This window comes from Mandrillus leucophaeus, unplaced genomic scaffold (genome assembly GCF_000951045.1).
Source record: "Mandrillus leucophaeus isolate KB7577 unplaced genomic scaffold, Mleu.le_1.0 Scaffold368, whole genome shotgun sequence".
In the NCBI taxonomy this organism is placed as follows: Eukaryota; Metazoa; Chordata; class Mammalia; order Primates; family Cercopithecidae; genus Mandrillus; species Mandrillus leucophaeus.
In genome coordinates this window covers 1,982,027-2,008,077 of record NW_012103898.1, presented here as the reverse complement: position 1 = coordinate 2,008,077, position 26,051 = coordinate 1,982,027, and the positions used below count along the sequence as shown (strand labels likewise).

The 26,051-nt window shown below is 37.4% G+C and overlaps 1 protein-coding gene across 1 annotated transcript in view; it reads right to left on the bottom strand.

Annotated features, from left to right (window-relative positions):
* Positions 1-26,051, bottom strand: part of GRIN3A (glutamate receptor, ionotropic, N-methyl-D-aspartate 3A) — a 165,039-nt gene that overhangs the window by 46,883 nt on the left and 92,105 nt on the right. The window contains exons 4-5 of the mRNA XM_011990036.1: positions 10,160-10,305; positions 5,946-6,061 (exon numbers count right to left, since the gene is read on the bottom strand). Of these exons, the coding sequence (XP_011845426.1) occupies positions 5,946-6,061; positions 10,160-10,305 (262 nt within the window). The remainder of the gene's footprint in view (positions 1-5,945; positions 6,062-10,159; positions 10,306-26,051) is intronic.

The window sequence follows — 26,051 nt, the reverse complement described above, 5'->3', positions numbered from 1 at the left end:
GACTCCATCTCAAAAAAAAAAAAAAAAGATTGAATAAATAAACTGCCAAGGTCACATAGCTGGTAGTCGGCAAAACCAGCATTTTAAAATAGGTCTGTTTGATTCTAAAACCAACGCTCTTCCCACCATGTCCATTACAACATGTGACCATGTCAAGGAAATACTTATCTCTTTCCCTTTAATGCAGGCCTCAACACTATATGCACATTGATGTAATGCCTTAAACCAGGTAATTCATTTAAAAAACACAATATTCAAAACTGTTTGTTTGTTTCTAGTAAACATAAATATACATTATTCACAGGCAGATTTTACTTATAAACTTTTCAATAAGTTTTGTAGAAACAGTGTGAGAACAGCTTTAACTTGTATATGATTATATATATGAGAAAATTCACTAGCAAGGACACTCACTAATTGTTTCTCCTAAAACCCTCTTAAAGCTAATCATTCCAACTCACATTAGTGTAATCATGGCAGAATTGTTTTGCATTTGATAAGTATTTATTTCTCACCTATTCATCTATTGATTAATTCCATAAACATGTGTTAAGTGCTTATTCTGTGTCAGGCACTCTTTCATATGCTATGGAGGTTATCAAGTTAAAGCAGACACAGAGTCTTTCCATAAGGTGCTTATGGTGGCATGAGTGAAATGAGGTATACATTGAAAAAAAAAAACTACACAAATTGGTAGAAAGTTACTTGACTTTTCTTGGTAAAAAAAGATGAGTGAGCCCTAAATTCAAAAAAAGGTAAAATATAATGCCTAGGACACAATGAGGACAGGTAAAGCTCTGTGAAAATTCAGAGGAACAAGAGATTGGTTCTAGAGGAGAGGATGAGAGATGGCATCTTGAAGTTGTTCTTGATCACGATATTTTTGGTAGATAAGACAAAAGTATATGATAAGAAAGTTTTAAATTCTTACCTTCACACTTATGATAAATCTACATATTCTAAGAATAGAATTTTAACACTACAACAAAAGTGTTAAGATTCCCTAATGATAAAGCTATCTTGAAGTTTCACAGACATTTATAAAAATTGTTACACAAATAATAAATATTAAATCACTCCACTCGATCACGTCTGGGTTAATTTGCAATCAGTTGCTAAAAACAGATTACTATCCCTTTAAAATTTCTGTTTTAACACATGTATTGAATACTGATATTTTAATGATTTCTAGCAATAATAATCATTTTTAGCTAATGAAAACAAACTATGCATGTGGAATGATGGGAAAAATAAGAAAATAAATTATGTGATGATAAGAAGAGTTATTTGTTAAAAGAGATAAAAATCCATTTTGTTCAAAAACATAAAATAATAAAACCTTGAGGGTTTTATTTCTGTCCCCATTTATCAGTTGCTTTTCAGATTTGCTTGTGTTCGTTGGTCAAAGAATTCTCATTTTAAATTGCTGACTCAACTTAGCAGCCTGGGTTGCTTTCATTATTATTAGAAACGTGGCTTTGCAATAAAGACAGGGTTGACTATTTTGCGGTTGATGGATGAAGCAAAATGGAATCCTTCAACCCTAAAGATGAAGGCATCAGGCATCCTGGAAATTGGATACAGCTTAATAGCCCAAGAGGACAATTTTCAGAATAGAATCCTGATCTCTTCACCATGGATAAATCAGCTTTATTCAGCTACGAGTGATGGAAATATATTTTGGCTAGCAAATGTATAGTTAGAAATTCGTAAACTGAAAGAATCTTCCGAAATGTGGTTGGAAAAGAGATGTTTTGAAAATAGCATCTCAGATAGGGTTAAAAAGACTTCAGGGAGAAAGATTTTTTCAATTTTGCAGTCTGTCCTTGGAATGCCATATTTAGCTACTCTGGGTCAATGGTTGAGAACATATTGTAATGGTCCCAACTATAAAGGGACTATAAAATGGGTTTCCCTTAGCCTCAGCACATCAAAGTGGGGAGAGAAATGTGTGGGAGAAGTTGAGACTTATGAAGACTATCTTGGAAGAATTTTACAGTTAATTGGTCTCAATGTATTAATCAATATACTATATAATGATAATTTGTTGAGCACTTCTTATGGGCCAAACAAGTTCCTACAGTACATGCTTCATATGCATTACTTAATCCTCACAACAATTCTATCATAAATTTCCTATTCATCTCCCCATTATGCAGGTGAGGAACTTGAGGAGTACGTTAGATAACTTGCCAGTTAATAACAGCAATTTTATCCTAACCCAAGCACTCAGACTCCAGAGCCAGTGTTCCAAGCACTGTATTAAATAATTATTGGAAAGCAAGTAAAAGAACAAACTCAAAAGCAGGCAAAGGTCTTTGGCAGAAAGGTCACACATCATTATTTTGCAGTTACATTACTCTTTCTCCTTATTTGAGCTTTATTGTCAGCTAACTGCAACGCACAAATTGGAGACATGTATTCATTTATCTCAACAGTTTTATTTTCTTCCCTGCACACAATATGTATTTGTGCCCCTGGTTTATGGTATTTAATTCAACCAAAGGCTTTCCACATGCTTCTGAATCCTTAACAGTTTTGGTTTGCTTTGCTATATACTCTGTACCAATGAGGACTCGTGAAAGGGTTGCAAACTCAGTGTGGAGCCACTGTTTCTTATTTGCCTTACTTTTCCTTTTTAAGTCAAGATAAATGCAGAATGCTGAAGTTGGGAGGGATAGTTAATAGTTATCTTAGTCTGATCAGGCTTCTATAACAAAATATCATAGCCTGGGTGACTTAAAAACAAAAGAAATTTGTTTCTTATAGTTCTGGAGGCTGGGAAGTCCAAGATCAGGGCACTGGTAGATTTGGTGTCTGCTGAGGGCCTGCTTTCTGATTCATAGATGGTGCTGTGTAGCTAGGTCCTCACATGCTGAAAAGGGTGAATGAGCTTCATTGAGCCTATTTCATAGGGACACTAATTCCATTTTATTAGGGTGGAAACTTCATAACCTAATGTCATCACCTTGGGGATTAGGTTTCAACATATGAATTTTGGGGAGGCACAAACATTCAGACCACAGCAGTAGTTACACTGAGTGTCACACATAGAGTACTGAGTGTGTTACTACTATATACAGTGATGGTACATTCAGCATGAAGGAATCATTGCACTCTGTTTTCTCTCCTAAGTACATTTAAACATTTGGGAAAGTATAAGTACAAGCTATTAACTACCTAAGTGAGTGAATTAGGTACTTATTTCAAACCTAATTCGTTATTTAATAGGTAATACCTCATTTATTACATTAATGTTATATGCCTAGCATTGTACTAGACGCTGTGAAAGGATATGGGTAGGCATATAAAACATTCCTATAACCTAAATGACCAAGTATTGCTCATAAACTACTTTGATGATTTTTTTATGCCTATACAGTCTAACTTAATAATAAAGTTCACATTTTAATAAGTTCAAGAAACTTAAATGTTGTCAAAGGATAGCATATATTTTTAACAATTTAATTGAGAGAAATATTTTCTTAAAAATTCATGAAATTATTTCTCTCAATTAAATTGTTAAAAATATATGCTATCCTCTAATAACATTTAAGTTTCTTGAATTTATTAAAATGTGAGCTTTATTATTTAGACTGTAGGTGGCTCACGCCTGTAATCCCAGTACTTTGGGAGGCCGAGGTGGGTGGATTACTTGAGGCCAGGAGTTTGAGACCAGCCTGGCCAACATGGTGAAACCCTGTCTCTACTAAAAATACAAAAATTAGCCAGGTGTGGTGGCGGGCACCTGTAATCCCAGCTACCTGGGAGGCTGAGGCATGAGAATTGCTTGAACCTGGGAGGCGGAGGTTGCAGTGAGCTGAGATCGCACCACTGCACTCCAGCATGGATGATAGAGTGAGACTTAGTCTCAAAATAAAAAAATTGTGAAATTCATATGTTTAAGAAAAGTAGCAATCAAGGCTTTGACTAGTATTTCTACCACATTGTTTTGTGTAATTTATACGTATCTTCCTTTTGTATTTTACTGAGTTATGTCTTTGGGCTATAAACTTATTGGCAGAAGCAGAATTGAATTAAATTTTCTGAGGTGTACCCCATCCATTTTGAGAATAACCTCACAATTATAACAATATTCTCTCAATTAAAACCTGCAGTATTTTCTGCTCTCTTGAAGGGAGGACTTTTCCATGCGCCATTTTGTGCCCATCTCCTTTGAAAACAATGTGATGCCTAGAGATGATGGGAACTGCAAGACACTAAGTCTCAGGAACACAGATGGAAATGTAAACAGGAAACCAGTGGGGAGTTAATTGTGTGACATCTGGCACTAGGGTCCAGCAGAGGCAAACAAGCCATCTTACCACTGTCTTTTGACAAGATAGAGTTGTCCCCTGAAGATAAAGGTGGAAGATGGAGCCCCTCATTCTTATGTCCTCTACACATGATTCATTCTTAGTAGCTCCTAATGGCAGAAGGGACCTCAGTTACCCAGTGCAACTAGGATGGAAATAAAATGTAACATCCCCAGATGCCACAAAAAATGAGAAATTTTTCATTGTTACATAAAAATGGGATTATATACTGAATGTTGTTTATTTTTCTAGCTTTTTATTTTTCTCCCTTTGCTATCTTAGATGGTAGTCTTAATGAAAGACCACTATTGCTAATTGCCTCTCTTTCTGAGTCCTATCCCTGCTTCAGGTGGGGGTCACTTTGCCTGGAGAGGGGACTGATTTCTGCTAGGAGAAGATGTGGAGAAATAGCATCAGCTGTAACATTCTCATTTATCATGAAAATAAAGACAGAGGTAAAAAAATCTGCTGATACATTTAGAGGAGACAGAGACCAACTGTGGTTGGGAAATTGAAATCAGAATAGTCTTGATATCCTAGTTAACATACAGGAAAGTACAGATTTCTGGAAATAGCAGTTGGGCACCCCCATGGGATTGTTTTAAGCCAAAGTGTTTTCTGAAAAGTAAGCATAGCTGTCTTGAGAGCCAGCATGGGCTGTCTTGAGAGCCAGCATGTACTGTCAGGGAAGGGAAGCTGGAAATTGGGAAAAGTGAAATTTGCTGGTTCAAACTATCAGGTCCATATATCAACCATCATTCAGAATGAAAGGAGCTACTGACAAAGCAGTCTTTCTTTGGTTCTGAAGTTTGATTGATTGGGTGATCACATTGGAAGGAAAAATTTGCTGCCAGTGGAGAAAAAGACCTGAGATCCCAAACAAGGATCCCAAGGTTTTGTTTGGGACCCTAAAGGGTATTAAACTATAGAATGAGTTTTTTTTTTCCTACTTGTTTTCCAACTAGTGGAAGAATACTGATTTAAGAACCATGAGCTTTAGATTTCAGTCCCAGTATTATCATCTAATTGTACAATTGTGAAAATGTTATGTAATGTTCCTGGGTTTTCTTGTTTATCAAATAAGTAGACTGGATTAGATCAATATTGGGGCCCTGCCCGCTGTAAAAGGTAATCATTTTAGTTTTTCCATCAGATTTGCTACAGTATTTGGCTGTTAGAAAATACAGATTTCCCTGAATTTTGGGAGGCAGACGTGGAAGGATCACTTGAGGCCAGGAGTTGGAGACAAGCTTGGGCAACATAGCACATAGCAACACCCTGCCACTACACACACACACACACACACACACACACACACACAAAATACAGATTAAATTAAATTAATTCCCCATTTATTACACTGTGCCACCACTCCCAGATATCTGAAGCAACATCATTTGGGTAACAATAATTTTTTCCCCCTAACAATTGGGTAAATAAATATTTGTTGACTAGGTGAAAAATAAATTCCTAACTTCAGCAACTTCATAGCTAAGTGCTTATGAGTTGAAAATGAAAACAAGGGAAGATGAATAGCTCTTTGCTTCTGACTTTGGCATTTGTGACTCGCTAGGTTGGCAAACTGAGCACATCCTGAATAAAGGTGAATCAAGAGTGACTGATTAATACCTTCTATGGCAAATGGCTTCCCCACAGTGAGAAGTTTGCAGTCAGCATCTATTGACACTTCATAATCCAGAAGGGCTTTGTCCATGATGAAGGCGTCTAGTTTCTCTGGATCATTCCTATATTTAAGACCAGAGGAGAAAAGTGAACATGATTCATTAATGGGAAGGAAGCATGAAGGCTGACAGCCGGCTTTTGTTTAGGGGACAGAAACCTGGACACTAAGGGCCGCACAAGCTACCTAGGTGCTGACTTAGCTGTCTTGGCTTCTCACTGACCTCTAGACTACAGACCAGGGGAAACAGACACTCTTATAAGAGAGCGTGACATCTTTCCAATGGGTTTATCTACCAGCTCCTTTCATTACTTCTAAATCCATCAGTAAAGCCAGAGCCACTCTGAATTGAATAGGAAGTGCATAGAGAAGGTTTATTCTTATTACACTATTAGAGTGACTTCTTGTTGTTAGGCATTGCATTCATTGTTCTCTATACATTTTATCACTCAGAACGACTGTGATATAACAGATGAGGATATTGAGGCTCAGAGGGTTGAAGTAACTTAAACCAGGTTACACAGCTAGTAAGTATTGGGACCAGGTTCAAATGAAAGGTGAGTCTCAGCACAGGCTGAACTTCCACCTACAAAGAGGGCAAGGAAGGAGAAGTTTTAAAACGAAATAACTGTCTAAAATACATGCAACGATTTCTTTGTTTTCAGCCACTTCCAATTCTTTTTGGAAAAGTGAAAGACATACATCCATTTAAGAGAGGATTTTCTATTAGGAAAAGTTTCAGAAAAATTCTTAGTCCAATTTGCTTTTATTGTGACGATGTCATGAGCCCATCCCTGGATATTGTTACCATGGAAATGGACTATTATTCTTATTGGCTAGGCAGTGTAACCTGGAGCCAGGGGTGGGGTTCACCGCACATAGATCAGTGAGAGTAGAAGAGGGATGAAGAAATGCAGGATGCTGTGACCAAAAAGAGGGAATGGATTATTTGAAGACCAGAAAAGCAACCATTTTGTGCACCATATTATCTCCCCAGTTAAAGTGAAAGTTTCTTGAGAATAAACACTCTGTATTACACTTCTTTCTATCTCATGCAACAACGACCTCAGTTCCTTTTTATTGTGTAGGTGTAGGCATTTATTTTTTGAAAATAAAAACATTTATTAATTTAAAAAAAAGAAAGGATTTTCTACCCTTAGAGTTGTCCAAACAGCTTTGCAAAAAGAGTAACTCTTTTCTATCCCTTCTGGGCTCAGTCCTTCCTCTCTTAGATCCAGTGGAGAGACTGTTCTAATTTAACACAGTGTGGCTTCTAAACAGAGGAGAATATGACTAGAATTCATAGAAAATCAAAAAGAGAAAGATATCCTTAGACACCCAGAAGATTCATCAGTGGGCGGGAAACACATCTTTACACGAATGGCTTTGTCTGGGTCATGTATAGACACGTAGTCGGTTGGTCAGCTTACCTTTTTGGTACCAATGACCATTGCTTTCTTATCCTACTCTTCAAATAAGTGAAACAGCCAATTTAAAATGCACCCCCTTTTCCAAGACGTATTGGATTTAAGTCACGATGAGGCCCACATTTAACTTTAACCAAAATGAAGCACCTTCCAGCTCTACAATAATGGGAAGCTTCAGAAAGGGTTGGCAATGTGGATTATCTCCTAGGAGGTGATAAGGAATCTTAATGGAATCCTGGCAATAAAATAAAAACTGAGCTGAGAGCTGTTTCTCCAATCAAAGTTCGACTGTCACAGTACCATAATGTACCTTGACAGCTACCTAGCAACAAGTTATCATTTGCCAATATTCCACAAATATTTGTGGTAGCAATATGACAATAAAAAAGATGAGGTTCATTTCAGTTTTTTTAAACCAGTAATTCATAAAGCCTAATGTCTCTGGTATCCTTCCTTAAATAACTACTCTTGATTTTGGACTGCAAAGTGCAGATAGCTATAATAAGTTTCAATCACATGAAAAGACAAGAAGTAGTCAGTTCTCAGACTCCCATAGGACCCTTAGTCACCGGTGAGGAAATGGCCAAGTGGGATCCAGGTACAAGTAACTTCAAGACTGGCTGAATCACTGTTGTGGTTTGCAGGGCCCCCAATGGTTATTTCTATTATAGAATCGTGCCCTGTCTTTTCTTAAGCATTGTTTAAAAATACATGTCACACATCACGAGAAAACCAGTCACATATTAACATAATAAAAAGAATAAGCATTTTATTGGGAGTTAATTTTTTAGAAAACTGTTAATGAGAAAGCAGGGCCCTGAGAGAGTAGAATTAAGTAGAAGAGAATTTTGATGGGAGAGGGAAAGGACAGGTTCAATACATAGAAACCTTCCTTGCACAGGCAATGCTAGGGGTTGCACCTTGTAGGTCAGTGCTCTGGGATGTGAGGGAGGTAACATGAAGATTGTGGTTGTGGGAAGTGGTGGCTAAGGACCCAGGAAATGATTAGGCTGAAAGTGGAGAGTTAAGGCCCAGAGAGAAGTGGTGGGAGGACATTAATGGTAAGCTCTGCATATATTCCAATTTCACCTCAATCAGTAAATTGCTTGGGGAGCTTGTTAAAATGAAGATTCTGATGCAGTAAGTTTGGGATGAGGCTGGAGTTGCTGCATTTCTAACTAGCTTTCAGATATCAACTGGAACATAGATGTTGCTGGAACATGGACTATTCTACAAACATCAAGGGCCTACTCTTCCACCATCGTTCCTAGACTAGTCTGAAGTAGTGGTTGGATTCCAGAGACCTGGTCCTAGTCCTGACTCTGCCACTCGCTAGTTGTATTACCAAGGAAAATGGACTTGTTTTGGGCCTTCATCTGTGGCTGCTTTCCTGAAGATTGCTTGTCTTCAGGCTAGGGTGGCACCAGTGCTGGGCATGTGGGCCTTCTCAGGTAGAGCTCCTGAGATACATAAATTTCTTGAGTGCAGTGGAAGTGCTGGGGACTGCAGCAGTAGCTCATCTCATCCTTTTTCACACTGTCAGCAGAGCCCAGTTTGTCTGCCATTTGCTGGAAACCATTGCTACCCTGACAGCTTATTCTTTCTTTCAACCATAAATTTGCCCGAAGAAGAGAATACAAGAGATCTGGGAGGCAAAGGGACTCTAAACTTCATGTCAGAGAGAGACTGTAATGTGTTGATGTTCTTGCAAAATTAAAAGTGACATTTCATAATACACATCATATATAATTTTGCAAATATGAGAGAACGAGGCTTTTTCTCTAAGCTATAGTTAAAAGTCCATAAAACATTTTAAGTGGCCTGTTTCTAAAGTTGTTGAGAAAGACAAAACCCTTATGTTCCACAAAATTATTTATTTATTTCTATTCTTTCTTAAAAAAGAATTTGAAGTGGCAGGTCCTGTTGTCCATTGGGGAGATTATTGACACTGACCATGGAGAAACTAGTTTCCTGATGCTGCACAATTCTAGGAATTGGAGGTGTGGATGTCTGTTATTAACCTGATTCCATCAAGCAGGAGGGAGAAGACTGCTTACCCTCATGCCTTCCTGTTTTTCAGGAACCATTCTTTCCCTTTTCTCAGGAAGACTAGACAGAGCAGAGCCATCACTGCACCGTCTGCCTTTGTATTCAACTTCAGTGAATTACAGGCTCTGATAATCTGCCATGGCAGTGTGATTTCTTGTGATTGCTTCTCATAAATTCTGATGAGAAGAATGCAGGCATGGGAATCATTGTCTTCTATCTTATTTCCTTTCTATAGAAAATCTCTAAGATAAATTCCATTTCCTCATGGCAAGAGGAGGCATTCCCTGGGTTTAGAGATATATTCACAGTGAAGGAAAAGGTTGCCTTGGGACACTTTATCCTCTGGCCGTATTCCCTGTGTGTTTGACTGTTTCAGCACCATTGTTTTCTCAAGTGATGTAAAGCCAGCATTTACTTCCTCCACCATCTGCTATGCTAATGGCCCCACTGGTTCTTTGAACAAAGCTACTACCAACTTGAGACTATGCAGGTCACAAGTAATCTAGGTCACACAATTAAAACTATTTCACACTGTCTCCTGGGATCTCACACAGTGTAAAGTATTACTTAACACAACGTGGGTAGATTCATCTGTCATTTTCAGAAACTAACATACACTACATCAGTAGCTAAATTACTTCTCTTCAGTGAGAATTTTTCTTTGGATCCAAGAGGTTGACACTCACTTCAGATACTGCACTCCATCAGGGGTGGCTGGAACATTGTACCTTCTCATATATTCATGCATCTCTGGGAAACTTTGTCTCACATAATCTTCAGCACTGCTTTCTCGGACAGTTCCAAAGCGGAATCCTTGGGAAGGATGATGTAACTATGAGACAGAAAAAGAAATGGCTTAAATAAAAATTATTCTTAGAATTGTTTTTAAACATTTTTCCATAATTCTTTGAAACTTAATAATAATTCGGAACTTTTTTAACCCCCGCAGGCAGAAACATGTACATAGAAATGTACAGACATGGCTACATGCTTTTTACATCAAAAATTGTTCTATCTTTAGAAGCAAACAGATGGAAACAACAACAAAAAAATACAAAACAATTTTTTTGCATGTTGAGAACCTATTAGAATTCTTTAGAAACTGTGCAAATTGGCATGTAGAATCAGTCTCATTATTGTAAATTGCATATCAGACAAAGTGTATGTTCATAATAAAGATTATGATACTCCTTGGTTAAAATGACATAAAACCCAAGTTAAAACCTTGCATCCTGAGATTACAATAAACCTGCCCTAATGTTGTAACTTCATCACTTTTGTGTTTAGCCACCTTTATACTATATTACATTTTGTTTATTGAATTTATTTTTGGTGTTATTATAAAATGCTGTCTTTCTTTCAAATAACTGCATTATCCAATGCTGAGTTATGCTGTACATTTGCTCAAATGGAATGGTATTTAAGATAATTTGGAGTGACAGAGGGGAGGGTGGCAGGAGTAGATCTAACAATTTCATAGGTTTCCAGGATGCAAGACCTCACCGTGTGTATTAGTCGGTTCTCACGCTGCTATGAAGGAATATCTGAGACTGGATAATTTAAAAAGAAAAGAGGTTTAATTGACTCACAGTTCTGTATGGCTGGGGAGGCCTCAGGAAACTTAAAGTCATGGCAGAAGGCACCTTTTCACAGGGCAGCAGGAGAGAGAATGAGTGCCGAGTGAAGTGAGAAGCTCCTTATAAAATCATCAGATCTCATGAGCACTCACTATCATAACAGGTTACCTAAATCATGGGGGTAACTGCCCTATGATTCAATTATCTCCAGCTGGTCCCTCCCACAACACGTAGGAATTATGGGAACTACAATTAAAGATGATATTTGGGTAGGGACACAGCCAAACCATGTCACCACGAGAAAAGACTGTGCATTGGGAGTCCTGCAGAGACTTTCTGTTACTAAGGAGAATAAAGATATATCACACAAAAACTTACTATTCAATGAAAGTTGTAGAGAAGGATTAATGTGTAAAGCATGGACTATTTAAAACATAAGAATGAACTGAGATTGGGCCACATTACTGTAGTCAGCAATATTTTAGAGATTATACATCTCCACAATAATTATAGTCAAGTCTTTGCACATTTTTGTTTTGCTTGATATTAACATTTTACGTAATTAGTCCTGATATGAATCCCTGGGGACAGAAATCTATGGATGGGCTTCATGGAGTTTATAAAACTCCTGAAATAGTAGGCCATAGTTTTTGTAAATGTGTTTGTAATTTTCATCTAGGAGCGAGATAATATAGAGTATTTTGTTAATAATTAGGTTTTTAAGTTGTTTACCCTAAAAATGATTAAGAACTCACCGAATATGGTGACAAATAACATATATTTGAAGATGAATTAGTTTTGACACACAGTAAACATCTAACAATATGGTAATAGTTAAATAAATTATATGGCATATTCTTTTTTTCATTTTGTTTTGAGGCAGAGTCTCGCTCTGTTGCCCAGGCTGGAGTGCAGTGGCGTGATCTCAGCTCACTGCAAGCTCTGCCTCCCAGGCTCATGCCATTCTCCTGATATGGCATATTCTTATAGAGTGTAACGCAACATATAAATCACGTTTGTAAAGTATGTTTCATAAAACAAGGTGAATGCTCATATGACAAGTGGGAAAAAACTTTCATATGGTATGATAAAAATTAAATATGTATACATTTATTTAAATGCTATGATTTCCCATATATATTATACACACACACACACACACACACACACACATGCACATACACACACAACTTGGAAGAAAACCCATTGGTGTAGAATGTACAGATGTATTTTTTTATTTACAGATTATCTGCAGAAACACTTGTCATGTTTGTAGGTAGAAAAATATTTTAAAATCAGCAAAATCATTCATTTATTCAACATTTATTGAAGGTCTACTGTGTACAGCTCTCAAAGTTACTAGGGTGACAAAGATAAATACCTGCAACCACTGCCATATAGGAACTCTTAAAACCTGGTTGTTCATTGTATTTCTTTGGCATTCCACTGTAAAGTAAGTAATATAGCTTACTCTGAGTTTAATGTAACTGTTCCATGCAGTGAACAAATTCTAATGTTTTATGTCAGCATAACCTTAATGCCACATCAACAATAATAAGAATATTTAACATTTATTAAACTCTTATTATGTGCCAAACATGATACTTAGAGCTTTACATGCATTATCGTGCTGATCCTCATAATAGCTTCATGAAGAGGGCACTGTTGTTACTTCCTCTTAGGGATGAGTAAACTGAAGCTCAGTAACGTCATGCAGTTGTAAGTAGCAGGGACTGGCTCAAAATCCATGTCTGTCTTATTTCAAAGCATATGCTATTATCTACTACATCATCTTGCATTCTAGCTCATGACAACAACTGAAGTGATGATGTTTATTAGGAGGAGCTCACCAGGCTTTAAAAAATATTATCCTTATGCCTTGAACCCCCTGGTCTGTTCTCATAGTAGCAAATTGCAGTCATATGGCTTGAGCAAGCCACAGTTATCAGCATTGTCTGCCCAACATCTATTCATTTTTCAAGACCTAGGTCAAAATTTTCTATGTGAAGTCTTTTGTCTTGTGTAGCTTCACCCTGCTACCCAGAAAAACAACAATAACAAAACTACTTATTTATCTGTGCTGACATAGTAGCTTGTACATATAAAATATGTAGGCAAAGACCTAGGTCAAAATTTTCTATGCGAAGCCTCTGGTCTAGCCTAGCTTCTACCTCCTACCCAAAACAACAACAACAGAAAAACATAACTACTTATTTATCTGCGTTGATACAGTAGCTTGCACATATAAAATATGTAGGCAAATATGTATTTAAGCAATCTTTGACCTTTCCGTGCATTATCTCCTTTGATCCTACCAATAAATGTGAGGTATCATCTATTTACATAAAGAAACTGAAGATTAGAAAGTGTGTCATTTGTCCAAGGTCACAGAGCTAGTAATTGTACCTGGGATTTGAATTCAGCCTGATCAAAGACATTCAGCTTTAGACAACCGTAGAACACTGCTTCTGATACTATATCATACTGACTGCCTCCATCTGGTCATTACAAAATTTGATACTTGTATGCCAGGCAGTAAGCTAAGGGCTTTTAACATTTTCACAATAATCTTACATGATAGATGTTATTTTCTTATTTTGCAGATTAAAACACTGAGGCTTGGATAGTTAAAGTAACACCAGCTTCTCACAACTAGGAATTAATACGCTTCAGCCCATCCTATTTTCTGTAACTTGCAGACTAAGTTTCATTTGTTTGTGTAGTACGGTTACCTATCACTACCCCTTGGCACCTTGCAGGTAATCTACATCTGTTTGTCAAGTTAATTCATTTTATCTAGCCTATTTTTCTATCCTGCTTTATCCATTTAACTTATATGCATTCTTCTGCTCTCAGTTCAGTAATTACTTCCCTAACTTATTTTGTAGGCCAGATTCTTTTTTCGTAAGCCCAGTACATATGCCTATCTTTTGTAGAATCGATTACAGTTGCAGTTTTAAATTTAATTATGTAATCATGTGATTAGTGTCTAGACTCTCAGGTTCTTCACTAACTGGAAGCTCCATGTAAACAAGAATAATGTTAATTTTAATTTATCCTTGTATTTCTAATGCCTTTCATTGTGTAGTTGCTCAAGAAAATACTTGATGAGTAATTAATTGATAACTATTATTTGAACTTAGAGGAAGGTGACAGCTTTGTCATGTCACTTAGCACAAACTATGCTAACAGTATAGCTTACAACTCAAGCTTTCTAAATAAACCTTCTCTTTAAGGTAAAAGGGCTGTATACTCATTAATTAAAATACCTTTCTCTCATATAGGAACAGAATTCCTTCCAGAAGTACATTCTTCACATTATGTTGTGATAATACTTTTATGGCCTATGACTTGTTTTTAGGGAAATCCTGCTTTTCTGGGTCTCATTTTCTTTTCTGAATGCACCAGCACATCATTCCTTTCCAAAGCATGGCAGGAATCAGGGAACCAGCAGACCCAGTCTCAGAATTCTGGTGGAGGACTGTCTCTTTGTGTTTTTCCTTTGCATGACTTTCTGTTATACTTGCTTATCAGCTCCCATATCTGCCTTATTGGCTCTGTGAAGGCAAAGGTTCTGAGGTTCTGAGAATGGAAAGTTCCTGTAAGGGTTAGCAAATAACCAGACTGCAGGAGAGAAGGCATCTTATTAGCCTGACACTCTAACATGGAGATGTTTTGTAAACACTGCCACTGCTCTTATTCGAGTCACTGTCATTTCTATCATCCACATATTCCCTTTCTTCCTTTCTAATCCACTCAGAGAAACTGTAGAATTCATATCTGATCATGTCCCTCACTTGCTTAATACCCATCAACGGTTCCCCATGGCCCTTGGGATGAAGTCCAAACTCCTCATATGGCCTCTAAGGTTCAGCATGTTTGGCTCCTGTCTTCCTTTTCCTGGCCTTGTCATTTTACTCTCCTCCCGGCCTTCCAAGCTTTGGCCAGTTCTCTTATTTCCAAAACAAACATTTTGCTTGATCAGAGCTCTTGCATATAGTCTTCAGTCTGCCTGGGACACTTTTTCCTCATCCCTGCTTCTTTGTCTAGCTAACTCTTAAACGTCACTTCCTGAGGAAAGCCTTCACTGACCCCTAGACCTGTAACATCCTCCCATTATACCTACAGTTTCACATAGCACTGACAACACTTGGAATTATTTTTGTAATTTGCCTTCCCTGCTAGATTGTAAGTTTCCATAAGGATGGTGCCCATAGTGATCTCATTCATGTGGTTGTAAGTCTTCAACAAATGTTAACTGCTATTATTATTATCATTGTTATGCAACAAACACATAGTGTATACTTGACAAACATTGGCATAATACATGAATTATCATCATTATTAAGAGAATTAATGAAATTAGGTTAGATACATTAAAAATTTGATGCTTTTCATCACACCTCTTGCTGTCTTTTTTCTCCTTAAAATTAATTTTTTCCTTTGTTACTTTAATTCTTTCAAAAGGATATATTCTTCTTTCTGTGTGTGAGATTATATTGAAAAATAACCATGGGCTACTCAGCAGTCACAGAATAATAGAATCAGAAAAGGGATCTAAGAAGCTATTGATGCAACCCAGTGGGGCAGGATAGTCTACCCTGTGTGTAATTCTGACAGCCAGGGATGTCAGAAAGCCTGCATGAAGGAAAAAGGATAAAAGTGTACAAAGAGCTTAAGCATTTGAGCTGCATTACAACCATTACCAAGAAGTCCCAGTGAGAGAAACATTTCTTTAAAGTTTCAGCTAAATACCTCACCAGCTCTTCCGATTCTGTTTATATTTGCATCAACCTCTTTAGGCCTCGGGGAAATATCTAAGGTTAAACTGTCTATTTGTATGTGAATTGTTCAGTATTAATGGAATACTGAACTCTACGCCGAGTACCTACATGGAGAATAATCAAACAGACATTCCCCAGGAAGCAGAGAAATGGCTCAAAACAAAATGAGTCAAACTCGGGAAATAATCAAGTTGCTATGTCTAAGGTAGATGTAATGCCGCAGATTAAAAAATAATCCCAATGCTGAGTATACTCACTTAAGGTCTACATCTGTACCCATCTGAGATTAATACTTAATTCATCAGTGAAATGTAGTCACTGGACCTGGTATTATGTTCTTTGGAGTTGGGTGGAAAGGACTATTCCTAACCTGCCTAATGGAATAGGATATAGTATGTATTGAATTCACAGCTCCCTTCCACGGCATTCCTTTATCCATTTATAACCTGTGGATGCTATACTATCAAGTGGTCTCAGGGATGGAAGGGGATTTGTAAGTTTAATCATCCACTAATGTCTGAGTCATCAGTGGACAATTAGCAGGGCTCCAAACCCCCGGGCCATGGACAGGTAATGGTCCATGGTCTGTTAGGAACCAGGCAACATAGCCATCGGCAAGCGAGCATCATGGCCTGAGCTCTGCCTCCTGTCAGGTCAGCAGCGGCATGAGATTCTCACAGGAACATGAACCCTATTGTGACCTGCAAATGTGAGAGATTTAGGCTGCACATTTCTTAAGAGAATCTAATGATAAATGTAATATACTTGGATTATCCCAAAACCATCACCCCCACCCCCCACCTATCCATGAAAAAATTGTCCACAAAACTGGTCCCTGGTGCCAAAAAGGTTGGAGACTGCTGTTTTATAGCAAGGTTAAATGTACTGCCTGAGGTTTCTTCAAAATGTAGATTCCGATTCAGTAGGTCTAGGTGGGAGCTCCAGATTCTGCAACAACAAGCTGCTAATTGATGCAAATGTCATGGTTTATGGACCAGGCTTTGAGTAGCAAGATTTTACTTATAATATTCCCATGAAGTGCCTGTTACACCTCTGCTTGATTGTCTCCAGTGACAAGAAAATTACTCCACTTGAGGAATATCTTCTGTAAATAAGGGTGACTTTTGTCTCCACACAACCAATTGATTCTATCTGAATGTATCATAATAAAATAACAGCTAATGTGTTATATTTATTATATGCTAATAAATTTATATCTAATGAGATTACTACTTTTATTATTTATTGTTACATATGAGGAGCTGTGATTCAGGGAGATTAAACAGCTTGTCTAACATGATCAGAAAGTGATAAAGTTGGATTGAAAACCAACTCCAACTTGAAGTTCTTAACATACCCTTATCTAGCCCTACATTCTGCATTTATAGACTTGTATTATTGTACAAGTCTTGTGAAAATCCAACTAATACATACCTATTTGTGCTGCAACTTCAAAATCATTTTGGTTATTATAGTTGTGATCATATAATTTATAGTGAAAACTAGGACAGTTCTCTAAAAGGGGACACGATTGATGATTACATAAGGACAAAAGACACACCAGGACTGTTCTGGAAAACAAGTATGTATGTTTACCCTAGTTATTACTCATGCTCTGAATATTAGAATACAGAAAAAGAATGCTGAAAAGAATGTTGCTGAGGTCCACCCTGTATTTTTTCTAATGTGAATTAGTAAGTACATCTTATGCTGCAGTTACTTTTTGTGTTATTCCTATTTTCTTGCACAGAAGCTGCTTCCTCCATTTAAATTTAAACAGTGTGCTGCCTCTCCCTTCTTCATTCTGAAGCCCTCTATGTTAGGTCAGCTAATCTCTAGTCAACAACATTCTTCGACATCATGTTTGATTTATATGAGCCTTAGCCCAGGTTCTTCTGACAACTTGAGTCATTGCATCAAGTCTCTTGTAGGGACTAGGGGTCAGCAAATTATGGTCTATGGGCCAAATCTAGCCTGCTACCAGTTTTTGTCAATCAAATTTTATGGGAACACAGCCATGCCCATTCATTTATGTATTGTCGATGGCTGTTTTTGCACTACAACAGTAGAGGTGAGTAAGTTCAAAAGAAGTCATATGGCCCACCTGGCCCAAACAGGAAATGTTTGCTGTCCCCTGATAAAGACATTTTGAATCTAACTAGCTTCTTGACTCCCATACTTCAATTTTTTCTCTCTATTCTAAAATCCTAATGGTTACTTAGAAAGAGTCATCTTTGCAGGTAAATAAACCGAGGTAGGTTTAATAAATCTCAGCAGGCTTCCTGGCGCTATCCAGATTTAGGCTGTAGTGTGATGACACCTTATTTCTAGCTGCACTGGAGTATCAGTCTCCTTACTGGAGGTCTTGACTACTGCAGCTCTCTGCTTCCTTTTAGGACTAGTAACAGGAAGGCTCTGGTCACAAAATTTCAAACTGAAGCAACAGTATGACATTTGGACTGATTTTAGATTCTATCCCAGGGACAGATGATTTCAGAGCAGAACCCATAAGGCTGAGGTTATAAAAATTGGCCCACCTACTCACTTTATTTATTTATCTTTGAGATGGAGTCTCACTCTGTCGCCCAGGCTGGAGTGCACTATCTTGGCTCAGTGCAACCTCCGTCTCCTGGATTCAAGTGATTATCATGCCCCAGCCTCCCAAGTAGCTGTGATTATAGGCATGCATCACCATGCCCAGCTATTTTTTGTGTGCATGTTTTTAGAAGAGAAGAGATTTCACCATGTTGGCCAGGCTGGTCTCAAACTCCTGACCTCAAATGATCTGCCTGCTTCGGCCTCCCAAAGTGTTGGGGTTACAGGCGTGAGCCACTGCACTCACTCTAGCTGAGTTTTGTTCATTCCAACTTCTTCTTTGCCACTTTCCTCCATTCCACATCCTTTTCATCCAGACTTTGTGTATCTGCCATATCATTAAAGTGGAGATATTTATTATCTCCATATTATGTCTTCTATTATTTTAATAATGATAATAGCTAACCTTTATTGGGTGCCTCCCTCATTCCAGGCACTGTGCCAGGATCTTAAATTCACTGCTTTGTTGAACGCTCGTGGCATCCTTTTGTGGTACATACAATTGTTTTCCCCGTTTTAAAGATGGAGGAACGGAAGCTTGGAGCGAGTAAGCAACTTGCTCAAGGCACACAACCGGAATGTGGCAGATCAAGGACATGAATCCAGAAACCTGAGAACCTGCACTATTAATCTCCAGTTTACTTATCTCTAGTATATATTATTATCTCAAATATATTATTTTAAATTTTTCTCTAATATATAACTGCCTCCAGGAAAGGTTTCTCTTCTTTGAGAAGCTGTAGATAAGATAGGCATTACTCAAACCTAATGATAATTTAATCCAAAAAACTAGTGCCAGTTTATAGAAATATGACAAATAGCCCATAACCTTTGGGTTTACAAACAATATGCTTATCACAGTTAGAGCAACAGCAGGAACAACAGCATCATTTGAACAGTGCTGTTTACAAAATGCATCCATGCATATTATTTCATTCACAAGTCACAAACAATCTGATGGCTTCTGTATCCTATTCATTCGTAAAAGGTAAAAAGCAAGCTAAATCTATCAGCCAAATTTTCTAAAACAAGACATTCCTGTGTGCCCTGTGGGGTTCAAACATTTGTATTCAACTTCTAGCAATCTTAGTGGTGGCTGTAGGAGGACTGAGACCTGCTCCTTCTTCCCTCATACACATTTCTGCTTCTGCACTGGACATCTTAACATTTCTTTTTTCCACTCGGTTTACAGGTGGGAGCTAGGGAATAAACTAGAAGAGAGATATCTAAGTTGGGAGGCTGTAAAAATATGGAGCATGGGCTAGAGAAAACAATGAATAACTAGAGGAGACGTTAGAGATTTTTAGTCCATTCTTTTATTTTTATAGATAACAATACAGGTAGTTTCCATGTATTAAGTATTTCCCATTTATTAAGTACTTCCCGTATTTCAAGCATTTTGCTAACACCTTAACATGAATTATATGATTTAAACCTCTAACAACAATACTAAATAAGCAATATTTGTTACAATCTCCAACTTTCACATGAGAAACTAAGGCTTGAATTTAACTAATGTGTCGCAGATAACTCAGGAAATAGGCATAAAGGAGAGTTCTGAACTTAATCTAATTCCAGAGCCTTTGTATCTAAACGTTATACTTCCTGATCTAGGCAAGAAGGTGATTTAGGCCCATAATAAGAAGTGTGAAGAAGGGACTTGCTCCAGGTCACAAAAAGTAATGTAAGAGTGAGACTGAAAAATCCTAACTCAGGGCCAAATAACATCGGTCCCCTCCCCACATGAATATGGCTAATAAAAATAACTGTTCCTTGTTTCTCTCTGGTATCCTATGTTCAACTTTCCTCATCTACTATTTATGAAAGTATAAGTTTCTAGTCATTATTTTCTTTTCTAAGGAATGATTTTCTGAATTATATTTGCTCAGCAACATCCGTGAAAGAGAACTGCAGTACTCATTTCCTGAGCCTCTGGATGTACCTCGGTATTTTTCTGTCTCATTTATTGTAATAAAAGAGTAGAGCCTATTGTCCTGGTCTCCAAGTGAAGTATCTGTCTACTTTTAGATACCACGGAGACTAAGCCAATGAATCATAGAATTTCAACAAAGGAATCATTACTATTCTGCTGCAAATGTTCTATCTCTTTGTTTCTTGTCTTTCCCTTTCTTTCATGCAAGTCATTTTATTTTGCCTCTTCTATGACCCTGGCCTCCATGTCTTCTCACTTTATTCATCTGGAGCAGTCTGTCCTTTTTAGTTCACTGAGTCTCTTCCAATTGTCTTATTGAAAATCCCCTTCAAATCCTATTTTATGTTGAGTAATCTTGTGGAGTTAAGTCCATTTCTTCCTTATGTGTAAGACAAATTATTTCACCACTGGTGCTGCCAACACTATTGGTGTTGCCACACAAAGCGTGGGATAATAATAACCATAATGGTGATGATGTTTATGATTTAGTTCATCGTGTGCCAGGCCCTGTTGAATGGTTTATATGTATGAACTTTTAAAATCCTTAGAATAGCTAACCAACTTCTATAAGTTTATGGAAACAGTAAATGACAAAACTGGGCAGAGCCGACTTTATCGTATATGATCTGGATTACTACAGTACACAGTAAACAAGTTTTTGGCATTACTAGCTATCCCCTCAACTGCTCGGCATTAGACTCACTCAGTTCCCTTATCTGAAAAATGGCTAATTGAAAGAGTTTAGCCATTGTACATGTAGCCAACAACCCACTGTAGGAGTTGAACTAGCCCATAACAATCTTTCATACTAGTAGCTATCATTGATTGTGCTGGTTTATGTGCTTGGCCCTCCACATTCATCATTGCATTTCGCCTCCCTATGCCCTACGAGATAGGCTCTGTTAATAACTCCAGTTCATGCATGAATGAAATGAAGCTTAGAGACATGAGATAACTTTCTCCAGGCTCTTCAGCCTATGTTGTTGGAATCAGTTGTTATGCATACTTATAAGCTGATTCTAGAATCCAACTACCAAGTATGATACTGTCTTACATGGGACTTTTAAAGGTAATTATGATCACAATATAATTACCTTAGACCCATTATTCACCTTAAGATGTGATTTCACTGTAATTGTCAGGACTGGGACTAAACTAGGTCAGCTGAGGCCAGAACTGAAGCTATAGAGCTTCTTACAGAAAAAAAGGAGGATTCCTTTAAGCCCATGGTGTCAGAATAACCCTGGCTTTTTGTTTATATAATTGACTTGCTACACAGCCAAACTTCAAGGTGAAAAATGACCTGTGGACTGTGGAACTCAAACTTCTCTCTTGAGTCATTGCCCATCACCAGCAGTGTACTGTACCCCACAGACGGAGCAGGCAGTAAGGTCCTTGCTGAACCTAGAGTCAGCGATTCTGGGCTGATGAAATGCAAATGAATAAAAACAGCTATAAATTTACCTCCAGTCTAGTGATGTAAGCCTTTTGGCACAGCTACTCAAATCCTCATGGCATAAGAACTTTTAAAATGCCAGTTTTTACTTAATTAGATAACTCAGAAGGATTAAATATTAAAGCATGTCCAATTTGGCCTTCATTCAAGATGAGCTGGGTACAAAAATATCAGTAGAAGGTTTAGCCTAAAGGTAAGCAATTATACAGCACAGACCCCAGGAAACCAGCCTCACAGACTCCTAAAAGCAAATCATCAGACAAACAGAAAGATAAACTACTGAATAAAAATAAAAATAAAAATCATTTCCTCTTGCTTTATTTTTCTCTTAGGCTAGCTCTTTGGGGTGACTTGGCTGTATCTCATAATTTTGTTTGTCATGGCTAAATAGTCGATTTGTCTTTGTTCTGGAATTCTGAGAGAATCAGTGAGTGAGCCATTATTACGGAGGAACCCTCAAAGATTCAGGCATCTATTCTGAATAACTACATTTAGGAATAGTGGATGCCTCTCTTCTCCCCTGCCTCCTTCAGGGCAGCATGCCTGTAGCTTTCTACCTGGCATTTCCAGTTGAGACCATCTCCCAATTTATGACTAATGTAGTGTTTACTTATCTTTCTTTTCTGTTCAGCACATTTTCTTCTGCTACATGAATCACAAGAGCAGCACAACTGAAGCAGCATTTTGCTTTGTGAGCCAAGCATCTGAAGGCAACTGAGTAAAAAAGACACTTTCCTTCTTCTTTCTTTGCAAATTTGAGAAAATTTTCATGCATCAGTAACAAAAAACACATGCAATGATTTGTAAAGTTTGTAATTGAGATAAATGAGGATTAGTGAGATTGAGCAATTTGGCCAAGATTCAACAGTGAAGTGGAGCTACGGCATACATACATTTGACATATTGCACTTGTATCCTGCCTCTGGAACTTAACCGGAATGTTAGTTCTGTTTCCACTACCTTGTGTAATCCTCACAGCAAACAGACAGATATGGTTTGGCCTTGTCCCCACACAAATCTCGAGTTGTAACTCCCACAATTCCCATGTGTTGTGGGAGGGACCCAGTAGGAGGTAATTGAATCATGGGGCAGGTGTTTCTCATGCTGTTCTTGTGATAGTGAATGAGTCTCATGAGATCTGATGGTTTTATAAAGAGGAGTTCCCCTGCACAGCCTCTCTCTCTCTGCCTGCTGCCATTCACGTAAGACATGACTTACTCCTCCTTGCCTTCCACCATGACTGTGAGGCCTTCCCAGCCATGTTGAACTGTAAGTCCATTAAACCTCTTTTTCTTTCCAGTCTCTGGTATGTCTTTATCAGCCGTATGAAAACAGGCTAATACACAGACTAAACATGAAATGTGGAGATTACAATTCATGGGGAGAAATAGGCTAAGTGAAAACTGAAAGAGCAGACCAGCTTTATGAACTGTCTCTCTGGTGACTAGATAGTGTCAGTAAATTCTTACTAAGTGTTGGATGCATGAATATGCCAAAAGCATAGAAAAAGAAAAAAAATAAAAAGTTGACTTAGAACCTAAAACTTCATGATGTTAATTAGTTTACGCAATTGCACTTAAATGTATTTCATTGGTTTAAAAAAGTAACTGTGGGTGGTAGCTATTTGATTGTTTGATAATCATCATATGTTATACCAGTATTCGTTTAAAAAGTAACTAAAAATTGATGATTTTGTAACTGCAACAGAACCCAAATAACCAAAACAATCTTGAGAAAAAAGAGCAAAGCTAGAGACATCATAATACTTGATTTCAAAATATATTATAAAGCTATAGTAATCAAAATGGTATGGTATTGGCATAAAAACACACACATCGACCAATGGAACAGAACAGAGAACCCCAAAATAAATCCATGCATATATGGCTAACTAATCTTCAATGAAGGTCCCAGGAACACACAATGGTGAAAGGATAGTCTCTTCAATAAATGATATTAGAGAAACTGAATATCCACATGCAAATGAATAATATTGGTCCCTTGCAGTATACATTAAAACCAACTCAAAGTAGATTAGAGAGTTAAATGCAAGACCTGAAAACATAAAAATCTTACCAGAAAACACAGAGGAAAAGATTCTTTTCACAACACAAAAGACATTGGTGTTGGTAATGACTTTATGAATATGACTCTATAAACACAGGCAAAAAAAGTAAAATTAAACAAATGGGATTCCATCAAACTAAAGAGTTTCTGCGTAGCAAAGTAAATAATCAACAAAATGAAAGGGCAACCTATGAAATGAGATATAGTATTTGCAAGCCATATACCCAAGCCATATCCCCAGCCCCTAGGCCAGCTGGTCCATGGCCTGTTAAGAACTGGCCACACAGCAAGAGGTGAGTGGTGGGCGAGCAAATGGAGCTTCATCTGTATTTACAGCCACTCCCCATCACTCACATTACAGCCTAAGCTCTGCCTCCTGCCAGCAGCAGCATTAGATTCTCATAGGAGCATAAACCCTATTGTGAATTCTGCATGTGAGGAATCCAGGTGGCATGCATTAGATTCTTATGAGAATCTAATGCCTGATGATCTGTCACTGTCTTTTATCACCCCCACATGGGACCATCTAGTTGCTGGAAAATAAGCTCAGGGCTCCCACTGATTCTACATTATGATGAGTTGTGTATCATAATGTAGAAATTATTTCATTATATATTACAATGTAATAATATAGAAATAAAGTGCACAATAAATGTAACGCACTTGAATCATCCCCAAACCATCCTTCCCCACCGTCTGTGGAAAAATTGCCTTTCATGAAACTGGTCCCTGGTGCCAAAAGGTTGGGGACCACTGATATATGTGATATGGGGCTAATATCGAAAATATATAAGAAACTCATTCAGCTCAATAGAAAACAAACAGATAAAAACAAATAATACAATTAAAATGTGCTAAGGATCTTGAATAGATATTTTTCCGAAGAAGATATACGAATAGCCACAAAGTATATGAAGAAGTGCTCAAGATCACTAATCATCAGGGAAACGCAAGTCAAAACCACAATGGCTTATCACCTTATACCTATTAAAATGACTCTTATCAAAAAGTTAAATAATAACAAGTGTTTGTGAGGATATGGAGAAAAGGTAACCCTTGTACACTGACAGTGGTATTGTAAAATGATACAGCCATTATGGGTAACAGCATGGAGTTTCCTCAAAAAACTGAAAATAGAACTGCTATATGATCCATCACTTCCACTCCTGGGTATATATTCAAAGGAACTGAAATCAGTACTTGAAAAAAATATCTCCACTTTCATGTTTATTGCAGCACTATTCACAATAGCCAAATCATGTAAGCAACCTAAATCTCTCTCTCTCTCTCTGTGTCTCTCTCTCTCTTTCTCTCTCTCTCGCTCTCTCTCACACACACGCACATACACACACACAAATATTATTCAGCTTTAACATGGAAGTAAATAATGCTGTTTATGACAACATGGGTGAACTTAGAGGACATTATGTTAAATGAAATAAGCCAGACACATGAAGACAAATACTGTATAATTCCACTTCTATGTGGAATAAAAAAAAATTCAAACTCGTAGAAGCAGAGTAGAATGGTGGTTGCCAGGGACTGGGTGTGGAGAGGATGGCGAGATATTGGTCAAAGAGTACAAGCTTTCAGTTATAAGATGAATAAGTTCTGGGAATTTAATGTACACTATGGTGACTGCAGTTAATAATAGTATATGGTATATGTAAAATTTGGTAAGACAGTAGATTTAAATATTCTTACTATACCAAAACAAAAGTAGCTATATAAGGTTATAAATATGCAAATTGTTAAAAATCACTTCACAATGTACACATATATAAAACATGTTAGACAACTTAAACGTATATAATTTTCATTTTTTAAATGGATAAAAATTGATTTCAACTCTTCCTTTTTCTTTTTTTCTTTTCTTCATTTTCTGATAATTTTCAGATAAACCGGCTCATTTCCAGGTGGACTATTTCTTCTCAGAATTACAGAATGTTAGACCTAAGGTGATGTTACAACTTAATTAAAAATCCTTTGTTTACAGATGAAGAAACCAGAATTGACCAATGAAGAAACCAGAAGAAACCAATGAAGAAACCAATGAAGAAACCAGAATTGACTTGTTTAAGATCAAAGACTTGATTATTGAAAATGTGGGACCAGAACTTAGTTCCTGGCCCTTTGGCATTACATTAGTCACTCAAACAAAAACAC